This window comes from Thermobia domestica, chromosome 1 (assembly GCF_964235325.1).
Source record: "Thermobia domestica chromosome 1, izTheDome1.hap1.1, whole genome shotgun sequence".
Lineage (NCBI taxonomy): Eukaryota > Metazoa > Arthropoda > Insecta > Zygentoma > Lepismatidae > Thermobia > Thermobia domestica.
Window position 1 is genome coordinate 226,790,009 of NC_137454.1, and position 21,988 is coordinate 226,811,996.

Below are 21,988 nucleotides of genomic sequence, written 5' to 3' on the forward strand. Positions count from 1 at the left end.
ACCTCCTCAATTACATCGGCGGACTCCAAAAAGGTGAGGAGAGTTATCTTTTTGGAAGAAACACGATACTTTCACATTTTTAGCATAATGATAGGACCGACAAAAATGTCAAATACATAATAGATGGGCTATCATTTTAAAGAACAAGACAACTGTGCTTTTGACCAAACGACCGACGAACAGAAGAAAAGAGGTGGGGGTAAAGATAGGAGTACATATGTAAATGATTTATCACATAAGAGATCTATTAAGGTATATCTTACTACGAACAACAACAATACACTATTAAACGCGTGGTATTTTAGCTACAAGGATCTCTGCATGTATTTTGGGTCAGTTTATTATTTATTGTTTTTGCAAACCTTTTGTTTCCACAATTACCTGTGGAAAGTGGTCGAAATATTTCGTTTCGAAATCTGTTATTGATGAAACGTCACGAATAAATTAGTATATGCATTAAGTAGCTACGAAGATGTCAAACCTATGTACACAACTGAGCCTGAATGGGTTACCTTAATAATAATTTGAATTTTAGTCCGCAATAGCTAAGGATTACGCGTAAACTTGGATACTTAAAAACAATAAAGATTGTAAGGACGAAACTTTGCATTTATGAATTAATCAATGCTGATAGTTAAAATTTTCAATATTATATTAGTATTCATACCTTTATATACCCCAAGTATATGAGGATTTAACCACGTCAATACATTTTTTTTTTAGATTTAACAAAAAAATCTTAAATTTGAGATTAAAATGATACCAATCTCAGAACCAACAAAAACCAACTTAATCTCAGAACAACGTTTATCTTCAAAAAATAGTTTACTATTGTTGAAACTTGATCCCAAGTTAGCTCAAAGCCTAAGCCAGTCTTAGTCTTGGAGAGGGAATGTATAATGTACAACTGTGCCACAAATTACTCTTAATTATTATTCACAACTGAGAACCTCCACATTCATAAGAGTACGTTCCTAAGTTCTGAGTTAAACTTAAGCATCTGTACAAAACTAAACATCAAAACACTATTAACTCAAGAGATATTTAGGGGCCGCGGTGGCTCAGTGGTAGAACGTTCACCTCTGGTGCATGGGGTCCTGGGTTCAAACCTTGCTCCCGCCATGTGTACTTTGTGGTGGACAAACAACGTGTGCGTGGGTTTCCTGGGTGTTTTCCCGTTTGCTCCCACTTTCTTCTTTCTACCATTTGATTCATTTCTCATCGTCAAAATTTCATTTCAAGAGATATTTATTACTCTCTACTTCTACATTCTATACATGAATATCTAATTCTAACCATGCTCCAGCTAATTTTCATATAATCATTTTAACATAATGAGAAACAGATTCTACTATGAAAGAACATACGAGATTCCATCCTATAAATCTGATTGATAGCTTGATCTGATTGCAATCCAAAAATATGTATCTATCCTAGCAACCAATATACTAAATAGAGGCATGTGCCAGTATTCCGTAACGTGTGACCATAGCCTTGTGGCCCCATTCTCAACAACTCTTCACCCTAAAATAAGTTCTAACTTTAGCACATATTTCCATTCCTGGGAAATGTGATATGGGTAGCCACGTTAAAGTCACCGTTACCCGTAAAGGTGTTAAATGATCAACTCCATTAACGAACTTGTTCGAAATAATCGCTCTGCTGTCTTTTGAAAATAAATAAATAAATAAATAAAAATGCTCTTTCATTCAAGAGTTATTGTATGAAGTAGCGGACGGAATGCATATGTACTAACATAATAATCTTTTAAGATTCAGTAGTGTGGTGCTAATAAATACCATACGATAAGTAAGTAAATATTTAAGTCCCACATTATTTTCTCTAGACTAGAGTATAATGATGATAATCAGAGGCGGATCCAGCCCGGAGCTGGGGGGCCTAGGCCCCCAGTTTGTTGAGTAACAAAACAAAAATTATATATATATATATATATATATATATATATATATATATATATATATATATATATATATATATAGATAGATAGATAGATAGATAGATAGATAGATAGATAGATATTAGGGATGGCCAAAATTTTCCGGAATTCGGATTCCGAAAATTTTGTTTTCCGGAATCGGAAAATTTACTTTCCGGAATTCGGAAAAAATCCGGATTTCGGAAAAATTCCGGAATTCAGAAAAAATCCGGAATTCAGAAAAATTCCGGAATTCGGAAAAAACCGGAATTCAGAAAAATTCCGGAATTTGGAAAGATTCCGGATTTCGGAAAAATTCCGGAATTCAGAAAAAAATCCGGAATTCGGAAAAATTCCGGAATTCAGATAAATTCCGACATTCGGAAAAAATCCGGAATTTAGAAAAAATTCGGAATTTTTCCGATTTTACTTTCCGGATTCCGGAAAGTAAAATACTGGAATTGGCCATCCCTAGCTAGTAGCTGTTAAAAGAGAAACACAATAATGAATATATATACTGTATTAGTTTCTTGTAGTTGGATATGTCTTTATCACTTACGTAGACAATTGCTGCTGCAGTTATTTACTGCTTTATGAGGAAGGTCTTATTTTCACACACAAAAAAGTCGCCGGTATGTCTCAAACATTATCGCGTTCCCACCTGCAGCTGCTCCAAAGCACTGCAAACTACTTTTTAACCAGGCGAAAGGCAGTGAAGGAAAAGAAATCTCAACAAATATTCTAATAACATTCGCTTATTGTCAACATACCTACAGTGAGCGCAGAAAGTGTTCGTACACCGTGCATACTTTATATTGGAAACAGCTAGCATGAGAACGGGAGGTGGAAAATATATATATAACCAGAACTAAGACTACACATTCATACATTTTATTTCTATATACAAGAGAAAGGGCAAACAAAGACAATCACTGTTTTGTTCAGAAGAAAAGAGAGAATTCCTTTTTTGTAAACGCAAAAAGTCACCGTACAATTATGATTGAATTAATGCTTATAAAGTATATTACGTTATTTAATATTTTGTGGGATTACCCTGTGCGTTAATGATTGTCTGTAGTCTTCGTGGCATTGATTTCACCTGTAGTAGTTCGTAGTTCTGTAGCTTCGGAACTGATTATGTCCCATTCTTCTTGAATAGCTTTTCTCAGGCCTTCTTTAGTAGAGAAGCTGTGCCTTCTGATTCTTGTCTCCAGAACAGACCATAGATGTTCTATGGGGTTCATGTCTGGAGATTGGGGAGGTGTGCGAAGCTGTTTCAAAGTATTATAGAGTAGCCACAATCGAGTATTTTCCGCTGTGTGTTTGGAGTTGTTGCCTTGCTGAACAATAAATTGTTTTCTGCGCACTAGTATGGAGATTTTCCTTTAATATGTTAATATACACTTTGTGGATCATCACTCCATCGATAAAGTGGAGACGACCCACTCCTGAGGCACTCATACAACCCCAGACGAGCACGGACCCTCCTCCGTGTCTTACTTTAGGGACGAGATTTTGAGGATTCATCAATGTATTCACCTTGCGCCATACCATACGCCTCCCATTGGATTCGATAAGATTAAATTTACTTTCGTCCGAAAATATGATCCTATTCCAGAAAGAAGCCTGATCCCTTATCTTTATACTCTTTTTCAAACTTTAGTCTCTTTATACGATTTGTCTTGTTCACCCATAACATTTTCCTGGCTATCCGACCATGATACCCTGCAAATATTCCGCACTGTACTGGCTGACACTTTAACACCGCGTGTTTCCAGATCCGTTGCCAATTGCACAGCACTACTTTTCGGAACCTTTTTTCTTTCCCTAATAATGTAACGTTTATCTTGTTCACTCAACACTCTTGGTCTTCCAGGTTTTTTTTTTTTTTTCGCACAGTGATAGAAACATTATACATCGCAATTATTGTTTGTACTGTTGAACGAGGCCTGTCTGCAAAGTTTACTATCTTCCTCAAAGACTTACCTTTCTTATGCAATTTAATAATTACTTTTCTTGTATCCTCATTTGTTTCTGTTCGGTTGCTTCCCATTTTGAGAGCCCACCGTGCAGTGTTTTCACTCGTATTCACAACTAAACTCATTCTGTTATTCGTCATGCTATACAGAGGTGTATACTCAGGTGAATACTAGTGAACCCCAGTTGTGGTATCTTTGTTTCGTATTCGTACGTCAGGTGTACGATCTCTTTTTGCGTCTACTCTATACACTTTCTACGGAATTTATTTAATTTCTGACCATTAAACTTGTCTTTGTGGTTCTTTATTGATATATTCATAAAGCTTAGTTTTCATTATTCATATTGTGTGTGTTATTACACTTCTTACATTTTTTGTTTCTTTTTCGCAGGCATTCTCGTTTCAATAGCATAGGTGTACGAACACTTTCTGCACTCACTGTATGTACAGTAAATACAAATTTACAATTTTTGACTTTACGAAGTATACAATGTAATTGTTCAATAATTAACATAAGCAGGCATTCATTAATTTATATTAATATAATAATTAATAAAACTAATAAGCGGGTGATTGATGACTCAGTGGTAGAGTTTTCATCTATGGTATTCTAACCCAGGACATGTGGGTTTTCGATGGCTAATTTTGTGTTCGAAACTTTTTCCGGTGGTAGGCCTACTCTTGGTTCCCTTTCTTATATTTGTTCCATCATCACTCATTAACGAATTTAGTTTATCAAAACTCTATATCCATATATTCATTCTGTCCGTCAGTGAAACAAACAGTTTCAAGAATTATCTGATGGATTACCATCAATTTTGGCCACGATGTACAGAGTCAATAGTTAAGAATCGAGTTCTCTGATGAATGTAATATTCAAACCGGAAGCGGTACAAATCAACCATTTCCGGTTTTAACGTTAATCATTATATAGTAAATATGGTAATACATAGCGTGAAGCGGTTTCCAGTAATCGACATATATAACATTCATGTAGATAGAATGTTACCCAATTTGTGCATCTGCTGAAAATACTGAGCTTAGATATTTAGAGAGCATTTTCCGCTTTAGAAAATGTGTGCTTGGTAAAGAATGTAGAGAATTAGCTGAGTCAGGCACGTAGCTAGAATATGGTAATAGGAAGGGGGGGTCTGTCACGAAATACTGTGGTTATTTCCAGGGGCTCAATCATTCTAAACTATTTTATTGGTAACATATATTGCTTCGTTTAGCCAAGATTTCTAATGGAGGGATGATATGAAATACTGTGGTTACACACCAGAGGTTCGATCAATCTAAATATTTTACTGACAACATACCCATATTGATTGGTTAGGACAATAAAATGAGGATATATTAGTAAGTATTTTAATAAGAAGCTATGAAGAAATCTCAAGTAAAAAAATATAAAAAAGTATTGAAAAAGATATAGTCTTCCGAGGTCATTCGAACGGTGTCGAGAATTTTGCGTCTGGGAAATTTGCGCCCTACCTCAAGAACAGGGAAAATTGCGCCTGCGATGTACCTCCACCGGTAAGTTTGAGCCCTGCGAAATAAAAGAACCTTTTGGACCTTACGCATTTGCTCGGAGGGGCTGACATTACAGCATAAACAATCCTCCCCCCATAACCATGCCATTTGTGATTTATTTTCATTGTGGCTATATAAGGGGAGAATAAACTTCAATATAAGCCAAAAGAACACAACGGATCAACGCAATCACTGCTTCTTCCAGAGATGATTTTGGGGGAACACTGGCCTCCCCAGAGCTCTCAGAGTGCCCCCTCGGAGGAGACCAAAATAATACGTCTATAATATAATAATAAATAGAATAGTACCAGCAGTGACACCCTCCGGAATACTAAGTGTGCCCCCCGGAACATTTTTTCTGAAAGAACGACTGAACGCAATTGTGTGTTTGAAGTGTAATTCCAGCAAGTAAACACACTGTACATAGTTTTCTTGATAATATTACTGAACTGATTTTACATTCACTTTACATTTTCTTTTCTATATTTTGTGTCCTAAGAAGCCAAACAACTCGCAAGGATTGTGAACAGAGATATCTGGGTAGAGCCAAACAGCCTTTTGTAGATTAAATTATACTCTTTGAGTCATTTATACTTTTATTGTAAATTTTGTAGTATAATGAAAAATTGTATTTGTATGAACTGCCCTTTAGTGAACTAAAATTGTATTTTTTTCATTTGTTCGGAATATTATAACGGATGGAGTAACTCATTGAGACGATGAGAAGCAAGCCTAGTTCAAGTGTGAGTGGAAGTTACTTTACACAATACAAAAATAAGTTGAATTGTAGGGCGCTAACATCCCAGTGCAATATAGCCGGCGCATTTTCCCCTTTTTTGGGGGTAGGGCGCAAACATCCCAGTGCAAATATATTGCGAGAGCATTTTTTTTTCTTATTTTTGTGGTAGGGCGCAAATTTCCCGGGCGCAAAATTCTCGCATTCAAGGAAAATATAATGTACGTGAAGTTGACAAGCCACTTATGTCAGACTCCAATTTCGACTTTAATCGTCGCTAGTGCTATATTAGTGTTCGATAGTGACGCAAATCGTTAGTACTCCACAGATAACGTGTGCTTTTTAAATAATGGATATAAGTCTTCTAACTGCATGCCAACACGCCCACTTCTAAGAATCATCTCAAAAATGAGGTTAACCGTTAGAGCAAGTAAGTGCTCATTAGTGCCATTAACATTAGCGTTAATGCCGCCATCGTACGGCCCTTTGAGTAATAATAACACAACGCTCTTTGCTAGAGTCTCAATGCGTCCCTATATTCTCGCGAACATTCTGACATGCCCAAGTTAGTTTTTTTTTTTTTTTTGCAACTATTGTTTATTGCTAGTCTGGAGAGTAGTCCTTATATTAATATGCCATTGTCCTTAATAATCATTGCGTATTTACAAGCAGTTTGTTATTACTGTTAGAAGATATCAAAAAACAACAGATAAAATCTACTACTTAACGGTTCATATTTTTCTTTTACAGTACATAAACGATTAATAATAATAATAATAATAATAATAATAATAATAATAATAATAATAATAATAATAATAATAATAATAATAATAATAATAATAATAATAAGACTATTCCAGCATAAAAGTTATCAATTGCATCACACTGGCAACAAGCGACGCATATTTTAACTTCATAAAAATTCGTTTCTCACGATTTTCTGGAAAACTACGTATAATAACATCTTCATCATGTCAAGTTGTTTATCTCAGTGTGGTATATGTCTTACCTCTGGACAATATCACAGTAAAACAAAAATTAAATATTAGGAGTACATCGTACTTTTGGACTACATCTCATTAACCATGGGAAGATTGAGTAGTGTATATTTTAGGATGTAAGTTTCAGCTTAACTTGCATCATACATTCTTAGGATTACAAAAAGGAAATTTGTTCGTTTGCATTTGAACAAAATTCTTAGGATTACAAAAAGAAAAAAATAATTTTTCCGAATTCCGGAATTGGCCATCCCTAATATTATATATATATATATATATATATATATATATATATATATATATATATATATATATATATATATATATATATATATATATCATAGACCCCTATATAAAGTTTACAGTAGACTCATGATATACCTATCATAGTCTGGGTTCTGATTGCACCCCCCCCCCCTTAGTTTTTACCTTCTAGACCCGCCTTTAATGATTATTTAAAGTAAGTGAATAATGTAAGGTTGGTAAAATGAGATTATGTAAGAAAATGGAAGAATTCCAGAAAAAAAAAAACTACGAACACAACATTGTCCATCATAAATTTATATTGCTTGCGATCAATTTAGAGACCCCTCACACCAGAGTCGAATTTGCTATCACTTTGTTATATATGTATATAGGTTGGATAAAAAGTTATGATGACAACACTATTCTCAGCTCAGAGGGTTGTGTCTCAGCACTATATAAGTTCCGTACCTGATAAAGGAATGTGAGGTGATAAAGTGTACCAAGTGGTATCGACTGTGTATTATTCATTCAGCCAAAAGCAGCAAATGCTGCAAAAAAAGAGGAAGAAACTGAAAGTCCCATAATAATGTACGAAGATGAACGATGTGTGTGTGGATGAAGATTGAAGTGGTACGTGAGTGCAATGTACAACAATGTTTCCAGGGACTTCGTGACAACCTTTTCGCCAAAATTAAGGAACCGCTTTGCAGGGAGCACTACGCCACCAGAGAAGCCATTATTTGTGCCATATGGTGATCCCTGCGAAACATCGACAAAGATTGACTCGCTGACGGTGTACGACGTCAGAAACACATCCAGCAGAATGTGATACTGGTATAATTTATCAGGTATCAAGCATTTCTGAGCAAGAAACCAGATACGAACTTTAACAATTTTGCCACTACTTTTTATTCAGCCACTACTTGTAATATATGCCACTACTTTTACTAATATATATGTATAGGCGGGACAAAGTAGCCTTCCTCAAACAGGTTATTATTTCGCATATTGCGGAAAGCATAATGAAACAAAGTGAAAGATGCCACAATTTTGCCAGAATATTTGCATCAAAGTAACTCCGAACTGAGGCAAAATATGACATTCGTTACACTGTAGAATGAATTATTCCAGTTGTATATGAGGAACGTTTTTATCAAAACTCATAGAGCAAATTTTGAGAAACAGAGTTATATATGAGATAGGTATGCTTTTTATGCTACCAGTCTAAGTGTGGAATCAGAAACAACAATCTCGAAGTGTGCAGTGCCTTCACACTACAGGTTCACATGAACGCTCACAAGATCTAGTGTGAAGGCGCAGTTAACACTTTGTAATAATTTTAACACATATATTCGAAATGTGTTTAGAAGTAGAAAGATATTCTGAATTTTAAGTAAAAACAATAAAACTTCTTAAATTTAGAAACTGAAAATTTTGTTATTTTTCGTTCCAGACTATACATTATAATGTGTGTGGTAAAATGATTTATTCCTACTTACAGTTCTTGCTGAGAGTTCCCTTATACTCTGCTTAGATTCGCCTGATCTCCCTAGTACTTCTAGCATGATATCAGTCAACATCTGAGGGAAATTATTACTGCGAGCTACTGCTGTTCGGATACGTGATAATAGCTTCTGACCTTCGCTACTTGTTGCTAGCAGCAGAAATATAAACCAATGAAACAGATGCATTCTGCAACAGAGAGTATGGTTTAATAAATTAATTAATAAAGATCAGGGATTTAATTAATAAATACAATTTTCTGCTGCAAAAAAGTAACTTATAACCTACTTACTTATACTAAAAAGAAACTATTAACTAACGGGAGTAGCTAAAGGGTGACAATTAAAGAACTATATGTAATAAAACGGACATTAGTGACAAACTACGTAGTGCACAAACTGTATTGCACATGTAAATGGCACTACAGACATTCGGATTTAGGTTATGACATGTTCGATATGTCTGCCATCTCTGGCAATGATGTGGCGCAGACGAACAGTAGAATTCTGCACGACCCGCTGAAGTGTCGGAACATCGATACTGTCGATGACCTGAATGGCAGTTTTCAGATCGACAATGGTTTTCGGGTACACCTTGTCCTTAGCATAGCCCCACAAAAATGAGTAACATGAGTTCAGATCCGGGGAATATGGCGGCCAAGCGAGTCCCCTTCCAGAGGCCTCTGTGTATCCCAAAGCCAGAATGCGGTTCTCAAAATACTCCTCCAGGACGTCAAACAGTCCCATGGACTGACGGGGTCGAGCTCCGCCTTGCATGAACCACATCTTGCCGAAATCAGGGTCACTTTGGATAATGGGTATGAAAAGTTTTCCAAAACCGTCGCGTATTGTCACCGTGCCGTCAAGGAATATTACACCAATTATTCCATGGCTGGACATTGCACACCACACCATCATCCGTTCAGGGTGGAGAGACTTTTCCATTGCGAAATGCGGATTTTCAGTCCCTCAAATACCCCAATTTTGCTTATTAACGAACTCATCGAAATGAAAGTGGGTTTCGTCGCTAAACCAAACCGTATTCACACCAAATCCCTGGTCGTCAATTCTCTGGACAATAGTGCTGCGGGAAAATCAACTGCTGTTCCATGACGACGGGGCTTAATGACTGACGGCTTTGAATTTTGTATGGGAGGTCTTTAACAACAATTTGTCGCAGGGTCTCCCGATTGATTCCCATCTGTTGTGCAGCTCGTCTGATCGATGTTCGTGGGCTGGTTTGAAACAGAGAGCGTGTCTTCGCGATGTTCTCAAGTGTTTTCACACTTGTTTGTCGACCGACATTGCCAATACTATTATCACGAACACTATCGGTTTTCTCAAACTTGCGAATCAAATTCTTAATTGTTAGCACACTTAAACCGGTTGTCTTTATAACTTGTACTCGGTCATAAACTTCCTTTGCGCCGAAGTCGGATTGTTATTGTTCACATAATAGGCTTTCACAAGTGCTATACGCTTCTGCACGCTGTATCCTGACATTTTTACTTGCAAATGGCCGACACCAATATGTTGCGTGAGCATGCGCATACGAATTTCCATCATGCCCTGTGCTCAGCCATGCAGTTCAAACGTCATTACGTGAACCGTTTAGAAATTATGACGGTTTTGTTTCATATAGTTCATTGTCATTCTGTACTTACTGTACAAACGAAACGAAACTTCTAATCAATTGTGTTCTGTAAGCTAAAAAAAAAAAAAAAAAAAAAAAAGACCGATGGTTAATCAAAGGGGTTAATTTTCCAGAATTGGGGTAATGAGAATGTGGAATATGTGTGTGTTCAACGATTAAAATAAAATTACACTAAATAGTATCAAGTTTTAAGGAGTTTGGTTATCAGAACTCCTTTGCTCTGTCTGTTCGTGTGTACGTTATCCGGGAGACAAGAGATCTCATATAAAGTACTTGATAGATCACTACCAAATTTGATCTGGATGTAGAGGGCCAAAAAATCGGAGTCGAATTCTTTGAAGAAGGTAATATTCGAACTGGAAGAGATAGAAATCGACCACTTCCGGTGTTTACGTTGATCACTATAAAGCAAAACGGTAATAGATAGTGATAAGCGGTTTTATACAATCGATTAAGCGTTCTAAAAGTACATTTCATTTTCATTCTTAACTCTTTACTAAAGCCGGAAGTGGATGAAATCCACTACAACTTCCAGTTTTAATACTGATCTACATAGAGCAAAACGGTTTGGGTACAAAACCTCGCGGCCAGAACCTCGCGGCGATAACCTCGCGGACCAAAACCTCGCCTGGCCAAAACCTCGCCTCCCAAAACCTCGCGGCCCAAAATCTCGCCAGGCCGAAACCTCGCCTGGCCAAAACCTCGCCGCCCAAAACCTCGCGGGACAAAATCTCGCCGGGCCAAAACCCCGCCTGGCCAAAACCTCGCCGCCCAAAACGTCGCGGGCCAAAATCTCGCGGGGCCAAAATCTCGCCTGGCCAAAACCTCGCCACCCAAAACCTCGCGGGCCAAAATCTCGCAGGGCCAAAACCTCGCGCCCCAAAATATCGCCATACCCAAAATCTCGCCTGACCAAAATGTAAATGTTCCAACAGATGATAAGGATGACGGTATAAAAGACGCTGTTTCAGAAGAAGTATCACGGGTATTTGACCAAGTCCCGCGATACCATATGAAAATTCTATTTCTGTATTAGAGGATTTCAATGTGAAGGTAGGGCGACAGGATGTTTTTAAACTGGTTATAGGGAAAGAAAGTCTGCATAAGGAAAGTAATGACAACTAACGAGGTTAGTTTCGTGCAATTTGGAACATCCACAAACTTAAAATTTTAACAAAAGTCTAATAATATTTATGAAAATGTGAAACAATATATGAGTTTTTACGACGTCCCTTGATTATGTCCTATAGGTTAAAGGAGACGTAGATGACCAGGATGAAGGAAATGATCGAATAAAGAAAGTGGGAGGAAACGGGAATAACCCGAGAAAGCCCACGCACACGATGTTATGTATATTATTATTATTATTATTATTATTATTATTATTATTATTATTATTATTATTATTATTATTATTATTATTATTATTATTATTATTATTATTATTATCATTATTATTATTATTATTTGTAATGTGGAATTGCATATTAGGAAACACATTGGGTAAATTTTAAAGGAAAGTTTCATTCGCGGCGAGGTTTTGGCACGGCGAGATTTTGGGCGGCGAGGTTTTGGCCCGGCGAGATTTTGTCCCGCGAGGTTTTGGGCGGCGAGGTTTTGGCCACGCGAGGTTTTGGCCCGGCGAGATTTTGTCCCGCGAGGTTTTGGGCGGCGAGGTTTTGGCCACGCGAGGTTTTGGCCCGGCGAGATTTTGTCCCGCGAGGTTTCGGGCGGCGAGGTTTTGGCCACGCGAGGTTATGGCCCGGCGAGATTTTGTCCCGCGAGGTTTTGGCCGGCGAGATTTTGGGCGGCGATGTTTCGGCCGCGAGATTTTGTCCGTATACCGAGCAAAACATGGTGATACATAGCAAAACATGGTGTTATTTAAAAAAATCCATTTAGCGTTCTAAGAATATGTACTATCTTCTTTCTTAACCTAATATTGAAACCGGAAGTGCCAATAATAAACAACTCCCGGTTATAACGTTTGAAATGACATGAAGTGTTATGAAAAATTTCAGTTTTACGTTCCATGGTTTTCACATTTGATCGCCATAGAATGAAAACTATAATAGCGAGAAGTTGTTTTCTGTAATTAATTAAGAAAATATTTCATCTTCATTTTAATCCCTGTACTATAACGGAAGTGACCACTTCCGGTTTTAACGTTGATCGTTATAGTATAGAAACGGTAAGAGATAGCGAGGAGTGACTTTCTGTAATCAATTAAGAGTCTCCAGAATACATTACTTCTTCTATCTAATTTCTGAATTTAAACCGGAAATGGCAGAAAATCAAGCACTTCCGGTTTTAGTAGTGATCACTAGTGCTGTCAAATTTTTGTGACATTTGCGGTTTTCGGTTTTTGAGAAAGCCGGTTTTCTGAAAACCGAAAACCGCAAATGCGGTTTTCAAAACCGAAATCGCAAAAGCGATTTTCAAAACGGAAACCGCAAGTGCGCTTTTCAAAACCGACATTTCGGTTTTATGAAATTTCAGTTTTTTTTCAAAAACTGGTTTTCGGTTTTTTCATAAACCGATTTGGACAGCACTACTGATCACTATTGAGTGAAAATGATAATAGATAGTACGAAAGGATTTTCTGCAATCGATTAAGCTTCAATTAGTTGAAAAGGTACAAATATACTAAACCTTCTGGTTTCGATGTTAATTGACAAAATAACTCTCCACACAAACAAAACTCCTTCACGTGGTGTACAAGTGACACATATTTGTAACAGTGACACACATATTTCTTGTAAAGGTATACGTTAACAAGAATATAGCTAGTTTTGATGTTTCTAAGTAGCTGTTATGTCCATTAAACATGATATTTTTTTTTAACGTTTACCCGTTCAAAGGGTTGCTCCCTTTCTTCGGTAAGAGTTAGGTAGAATAGCAGAAGAAGTCCAAGTTATCGTTAGATGGTCTAGGTGCTATTTAATTATCAATTTATTTGAAACTTTATTCATTTTCATGGGGAGGGTCATCAATTGAGTGAGGACAAGCCTCAGTTGCAGTGGATGTTGGTCCAGATTGGCTGGCTTAATAAATTATGGTCTTGCTGGAACTGCGGTGCCTGAAATGAATAAATACAGCAAACATATAGTGGTTAGTTGAATACATGAAGAGCTATGAAAGCATTATTGTTAACAGCTAAACTTACGACAGTCATTAAATCTGTAATGATGGATGGTATGAGGGTGAAGTGCTATGACGCCACAACACATGGTGATGTTATTTAGACAAATGCTGTTATCTTCTGTTCCTGGGGCGACGCAGGAACTGATGGAGACAAACTCAGATGGTTTTACTGTGCATGAGATGGATAGATGAGTGGTGAAACTGTGCCAGGATGATAAATGTCAAAAACTTCTGGATCAATGTTGTCTGGGCCGATGTTGAGATGATAAAGGGTCATCAGATGCCGAAGAGGTGTGGGATAATATACAGCGGGAGTGTCATTGTCTCGGTCATTGCGGAGAATGCTCAGGAATATGGAATGAGCAGTTTCAATGCGTTTCTGTATGTGCTTTGAGCGGAGAGCCTCAAGATGTGATAATAGTGGAGGAAAATTGCGCTCATAAAGAAGGCGTGTCGGATGTGGTAGACGGATGCGAAAGGCTAAACGAAACGCATGTCGTTCGAGAATGGCTAACTTAAGATAATATTTAGGGGGAGCTGATATCCAGGCTGTGTGGCCATAAGTTAGAATTGGGCGCATGAAAACCTTGTATGTATTGAGGAGGAGAGAAGAATTTAGACCCCACGTGGTACCTGTTAGGCGTTTTAGTAAATTGAGGCGGTTTTTGGCTTTCTCGATGACTGTAAGAAGATGAGGCATCCAAGTGAGCTTGGAGTCAAGTACAACGCCAAGATAATTAAGAGTACTATGGATTGTAACCGGACTGTTGTCGACATGGAGACGTAGCAAGTGGGGATTTCGATGGACCCGTGATCGTCGTCCAGATGGTAAGAAAACTATCGCTTGCGTTTTCGTAGCATTGATTGCCAATCGCCAGATGTCACACCTGTCGACAAAAGCATCAATGGCCAGTTGAAGGCGATATTGAATAGTAGTAATTGTCCGACCAACAGCCAGAAATGCTGTATCGTCAGCAAATTGGAAAAGTTGTACGTTAGGAATAATGGGCAAGTCAGATACGTACAGCAAATATAATGGGGGTGAAAGAGAAGATCCCTGTGGAACGCCAGAATTCAAAAAGACTGGAAAGGACAGAGCATCATTGATGGAGATGTAGGCAAGTCGGGCTGTAAGAAAGGAATGTATAAGTCTAATGTAAGAGCGGGGAAGTTGAAAAGAGTATAACTTGTATATAAGACCCTGGTGCCAAACTTTATCGAACGCCTTTTCTAGATCGAATGTGACCAGACTAGATGGATGGCCTCGATTGAATTGGTTATATATAGAAGTACTGAAGCGTAACAGAGGATCTAGAATGCTAAAGTTAGGTCGAAACCCAGCTTCGTGCAACGGAAGTAACTCGTGATTCTGCAAATGGTCATGAAGGCGGCGAACTAATATGCGTTCAAAAATTTTGCTTAGTGTAGATGTTAATTGTATCGGCCGATAAGACGTGAGGTCAGAAGGAGGCTTATTAGGCTTTGGAAAAAGTAAGACCTTTGAGTACTTCCAAGTGATGGGGAAAAAACCAGTTCGAAGTATGAATGTATAACTGATACTTAGTATGGTGAAGACAACAGGAGGAGCATTCTTAATCAGAGTATAGGTAATAGCGTCAAGGCATGGAGCGGAATTTCGTTTGTTGAGGAGTGTGGCCTGGATAACATGATAACACTTTGCTATCATATGTTGTAGACTATCTACTTTTTCTTCTATGGAAGTTTAAAATTACTGTAAAATAACAATTGGATGATAATTCTATAGGTTCTCAACATCCAAGATTTCAATATTAATAATAATTTCCGTTACTCTCTTGTTAATATTTTATCATTCGATATATTAGTTAAGATAGGTAATTTCACACATTTTACATAATGTAAAGACCCTTGTCTATCTCTACAGTGTACCAAAGTGAAGTAATAAGACCTGATGCATAGAGATTATATAGAGTATGATACCTTGTACAGTCAGCAATAAAAGTTCTTTCCGTTTGCTAAAGTTTATTTTAGGAATAATTATAATATGGCTGGAAAGTACTGAAAGTTACATTCTTTTTAATCTATTGAAAACTGCACTCTGTCATTCCATTCTGACGTTATTTATAAAACTAATTCCATCAAATAAAAAAAACTTTTGTCATTTATTGTACAAGTCTGTATTTACATACTTTATGCCCCTAGAGCCAAGACAATTTTGCGCCCCTCCCTATTATTTGTTCTATTCTGTATAGGCTAAACAGTACGAGTACGTTTACATTTAGCCAGCAGCAATCGGGTAGGGCTTCAATAATCAAATCCAGGAATTGCTCTGACAGCTCATAAGCAATAATATCAGCTTCTCCTACAGCCAGTAACGTAGGGATAAAAGAGTTGGTCATGCTGTGGTACTAACGTTATTTTCAACATAGAGTATCTTTTTCTTCATATCATACTTGAATCTCGATTTTTAAAAATATTCCACCCTCGGTCAGGAATGTGCGTAAATACTGACATGAGCATATATTTCACAATCGTAGACACTTGAAAAAAATTATGAATATTAATTAATTAGAGTTTAGTGTCCCTTTTCAAGACCGAGACTATTCGAAACGCGGGTTTAAGGCGAAATCTACAGTAATACGACCAACTTTCTATTCTCTCCTAAGGGGAATCGAACCCGGAACTCTGCGCATCACGTGCATTAGCCACTATTCCATGTGGGAAGTGTTCAATATGTAATGACTATTCACAACCTTCATTTTTGTTATGCTTTAACCATCAGTCATTCAGATAATTCTGTCGCTGAGGATGACATTAACTAATAAAATTTAACCGATATTTTATATTCAAAGTGATCCAGAAGATAGTAGTGACACAAAACAACACTCTACACATGTTTCTCTGAAGTAATGCTGACTAAAATTAACATATTGCATGAAGTGTTGTATGCTGTTCCAGAATAACACACAATGAGAGATCATATAAGTTCAAATTTTAGTTTGGTTGCATCTTGAATACGATATACAATATCATGAAAAATATGATCATGTATAGTAGATTTTAGTCATGAATATCTATAGCTATATCTCTCTCTCTCTCTATATATATATATATATATAGTGAGAGAGAGAGAGAGAGAGATTGATTGATTTAAATATAACATTTTCTCTAAGCAAGTGTTAGACACAAAAATGACATGATGTAAAACTTTAGATGTTTTAAAAAACCAACAATTAAACATGTAGATGACAGAAATAACACTTTGATTTATCTAAATGACAGACTTGTACATAAAATGAAATAAAACACTTTTGATTTTTCTAAATGGCTGTTAGTCACGTGCAGATCATAAAATAAAATTTTTAATTTTTCTAATTAGCTACTCGATACGTAAATGACATGAAGCATATATTTCATTTTTCTAAATAGCATTTAGTTACATAAATGACATAAAAAGAAACTTTTGATTTCAGCTAAATAGCAGAAAAATAAATGACATGAAGCAAAACGTTCAATTTTTCTAAGCAGTTCTTAGGTACATATATGAGATGAAATAGAGCATTCGATTTTTTAAATGTAACTATTAGTAACGTAAACGCTAAAAAATAAAATTTTTGATTGTTTAAAAAGACAGTGGACTGTTTCTAATATGAAATTTAAGGGAATGAAACAAAAATTCGAATTATTCAAAATTCTAAATATTTAAAAATATGTAGAATATTTCAAATACCTTACATAAAATTAAGAAAACTATTCTACGTTCATGAAAAATAATAATAATATGCAATAGACTTTACCTTATTATTATTATTATTCTGTGATATTATACCGTATTATTTGCATGATACAATACCACAATCCAAGCGACATTTATTCGTACACTTGCCATAGAAAGCACACTTAAGTACAGTACCACTTACATTGAATTAACCCAAAAACCCCATACATAAGTAGCAACCTTAACGATGTTTTCTCAGTTACAGAAGTTCGTGATCGTTATTTGCTTTGATTTGATTGTCTTCATACGTATCAAATAAAAAATATATATGTACTGTATGAAAGAAGTTCGTGATCATCATTTGCTTTAATTCGAGTGCTTTTATACAATCAACAGAACGTTCAATTTTATTTATTTTTTGAAAGAAATTCGTGATCTTCTTTGACTTTGATTTGATTGGTTTTATTCGGATCATCAAAATTTTCAATTTTATGTATTGTGTGAAACACGTTTTTCACCCGGTTGGCATTCAATAAATCTTCTTAAATTTTCAACCACTTCAGAATCTTTGGATTAGATTGGTATACATTTTCTCTACTTCATCACCAATCTTCTTTACCATCATCAAATAGCAGTATTACTCTTCCCAATGGCTGCCCCTGGATAACTGAAGAATAGTTGAAACTGGATTCTGTTTGTAATCTGTTTAACATTAAACATTCTTATACTGTATTACTTCGAATTATCCAAACAGGTGATTCAGCAGTTCTATTTACACATGATTTTTATCATTGTTTTTAATCCAGTTTTCAAGAAGAATAAACTTTGTTTCGAATTATTCAATATTTCGAATTACTCAAGTTCGAATTAACAAGAGTTCATAATAGCAATTAAGCACCTAGATTACATGATGTAATACTTTTGATTTTTCTTTTAAAAAACAGACATGAAGATGATATGAAATAAAACTTTTGATTCCTCCAAGTAGCTGTCAGACATGGCATGAATAAAATTCCTGATATTTCTAAATAGCAGTTTGTCACGTAAGTGATATTAATTAAAATATCTTAATTTTCTAAGTAGTAGACACGTCAATAGCATGAAGTAAATCTTTCCAATTATCTAAGTAGCTGACGAACCCATAAATGACATGAAAAGATACATTCTTATTTTTTTAAAGTAGCTATTATACACGTACATGACATGAAATAAAACATTTGATTTTTCTAAATATATGTTAGACATTTAAATAGCATGAAAAAAGACAATTGATGTCTATTAGACACGTAAAGGATATGAAATAATACAAAGTAAATAAAATGAAACCATAAGAATGGTTTCTAAGTGTTTGACACGTAATTGACGTAAAATAAAACATCATTTTTACTTCTATTATAAGAAAAATGAAGTTTGTGATTGAAATGGAAATACTCTTGAAGAATAAACGTTGTGTGTGTTCATGAGAAGAAAAATATATAGCAACCTGGTATCGATCTTGCTACTTTGTCTGTAATTCAAAGATAAATCATCACCATTTATCTAAGAGGACATTTATTTAAAAAAAAAGTTTTAAAAATTATTATTAAAGGTTTCTCTAGAAATAAGGCATAGAGAATAATTACTTACAAGTTCAGAAAGTCTTGATGCATGAAATTGAACAGAAAATTGTGGTGTGAAAAAGAACACAAATAAATTTCCGAAAAATGCATACACACTTTTTCATGAGCTTCGTATGTGGAAGCTTCTTCACGATTGTGAATTCTACAAACACTTAACTCTTTCACACAAAGGATGATATTACACGACACTATATGAGCGCAATATAAGGTTAATTCTCTTCCTTTATAAGCTTAATTAGACGTTCGTCTCTGTTTACCACTATGTAACCATGTGAAATACTTCGAGCTGTTACAAAAAATACATCATATTACAACTGCTTCAATTATATCATCAGAGTATATTGTTTCCCACCAAAAGCAAAACGAAAAAAAAGTTCCATAAATGCATAAAGGTCAAGACAATGCTCGAGTCTTACGTCGTTTTATTATTATTATTATTATTTTAATTGCTTGGAAAAAAGTGAAAAGATACACGAGGAAAATGTTTCAGAAAGGGATGCAAACAATACGGATAATATAATAATTTCCTCATAATATGCATAATGTAGGTAGTAATAAGGATGTTTAGCAAAGTTCTATCCCGGATATGAGACTCACAACAACCTCTCTTCATATATCTGGCTCAACTTTCTTATATGATTTTTAACAGACACGCTAAGAGTAAATTAATTTGAATTTGTTTATGATAAATATAGCACTCATCAATATTCCTTCAAAATGCACCACAAATCAGACATATATTCGAAATAACATTCAAACATAGCAACATGATGCACCACAGATTGATAGATTTTTAAGAAAACGTATTATTCTGTCAAATTTTAAGAATAGTTTTAGAGAGAAAAAAATTGATGATGAGAAATGTACCAATCAGCAGATTTTAATGAGGGCTGAACAAAACGATACGAACTGAAATATACCTTGATAATGTGTTTCATTATGACTCTAACGAGATTATGATACACAGTATGGTTTAATTAAATATGATACAAAATTATTATCAACTTTTTAAATTTAAATTTTTCTTTAACTATAGTCAAAAAAGAGGCATATGATTCGATGCGTGAAATTTAACACAACTAAATGACAAGTACTTGAAGGTAAATTCTCAGCGTAGATTTCAAGAAAATGAAAAGAACTGAATTTTTATAGCTCATAATCTATTTATTGTATACGTAAAATAATTGATTGAATTTTCCTTTTCGTTCTTATGTGTAAATGTATAAGAAAAAATGATAAGTAGTAGATTGTATTTATTGTTATTTGGTTTTCCCTAACTGTAACGCGAATACTTCTAATAGTGACACACGTACTCTTAACAGTGACACAAACACGCCTCTCCAAACAGTGACTCATACTCCTAACAGTGACACATACACTTCTAAGAGTGACACGCATACTACTAACAGTGAGGTACGTACTAATACCAGTGATACATATACTCATTACAGTGACACACACTCATAAGAGTGACGCACATTCTCCTATTGCAGTGACACACGTACTCCTAACATTGATACATACTGCTAACAGTGACACATGCTCCTAACAGTAACACACACACTTCTAACAGTGACGCACTTTTCTAATAGTAACGTATACTCCTGACACTGAGACACTTTCCTAACAGTGACACACACACACTCCTAATAGTGACGCACATACTGTTAATTATCGTGAATGAAATATGAATTCCAGGAAAAGTTCTACGATTGTATGTTAGCAGGTTAAACAACATTTTAAATTAATTTACGTATCACAAAAGTTACTGTTAAAGCATATATGCGAAACCACAGTCAATTATGTAAGTACAATTGTGATTCAACTAAACGATAATTATTTATATTATTATAAAATACCAATAAATAGAGAGCAGGAAAATATCGAAAAATAAAATTTCAAACTTTGCAAAGAAATACATAAAAGTGAATTTCGATTCCTTTTACTAGGGTAAAGGTTGGAATTATCGTGAATTTGAATCAATTGCCAATTTACATAGGGTAGAGTGGTGGGAAACACACGTGGGGTTTCAATAGGTTCGGTGGACGCTAGACTTGCCAAAGTTCATGCATATTCGAGATTCCTCGTGAGCATATAGTTAGCAAACGCGACATTGGAATGAGATACCAGAATTCTATTTCCAGTAGAAGTATATATGATTCAGATTTGGCGTTCAACAGTAATTAGAAAATTTGGTGTTCGAAATGAATAGTCGAACGAATTACTCATTTGCTTTACATTCGATCGAAATCCAATCCATACATGAATTTCAACGAATCATGGAAGTATTATCATGTCCCTGTTTTATGAGTATATAAATATTATAAACATATTAGAAAAAGAACCAGTTAACTTTACATCATCATTCAGTTTTTGTATCCGTTTTAAATATCACTGTTAATAAGTAGGATTATGGACATTAATGAGTATGTAAAAAAATGATTTTCTACAGAATCGATTTAGAAATTCAAATTGAAGAAATAGGTTGATCAACTATTAATCCAATGTCATCGGGAATGCTGCCAGAGTGAATGTTGCTCTGCTAAGCTTTCGTTACCATTCAATGGTAACATCTTCAGAGCTATGGGTTGGAGTGTGCTGATCGTACAATTTATATTTTAGTCTTAAGGGTTACTGTGTTTCTATTGATAGTTGTTATTAGCCAATAGCGTGCTCTGATGTTGCCGGTAGAAACTGTTCTCTGATTGGCTGTTCATTTTTTTTTTCTTTTGTACTGAGAAGTCGAAGCCAGATGCCAGATAGATGATAACCTTCGTCTCTGTTGATGGAGTGTTTGTGCGTACGAATGAATAGAGCTTCATGTAACCGGTTCAATACCGCCAAGGATTTAGGGAATTCCGGAGATAGACAAGAAAGAAGTTTCATTACGACCCATAGTTAGCACCATTGGAGGCCCAGATAGAACCTGGCCAAGAAATTAACAG

The 21,988-nt window shown here is 35.6% G+C and overlaps 2 protein-coding genes across 2 annotated transcripts in view; one reads left to right on the top strand and one right to left on the bottom strand.

The window, feature by feature from the left end:
• Positions 1-21,988, bottom strand: part of LOC145694431 (phospholipase B1, membrane-associated-like) — a 165,860-nt gene that overhangs the window by 83,082 nt on the left and 60,790 nt on the right. The window contains exon 2 of the mRNA XM_081770643.1: positions 8,927-9,119. Coding sequence (XP_081626769.1) covers positions 8,927-9,118 — 192 coding nt within the window. The 5' untranslated portion in view covers position 9,119. The remainder of the gene's footprint in view (positions 1-8,926; positions 9,120-21,988) is intronic.
• Positions 1-21,988, top strand: part of LOC145694414 (phospholipase B1, membrane-associated-like) — a 449,404-nt gene that overhangs the window by 45,757 nt on the left and 381,659 nt on the right. The window lies entirely within an intron of this gene.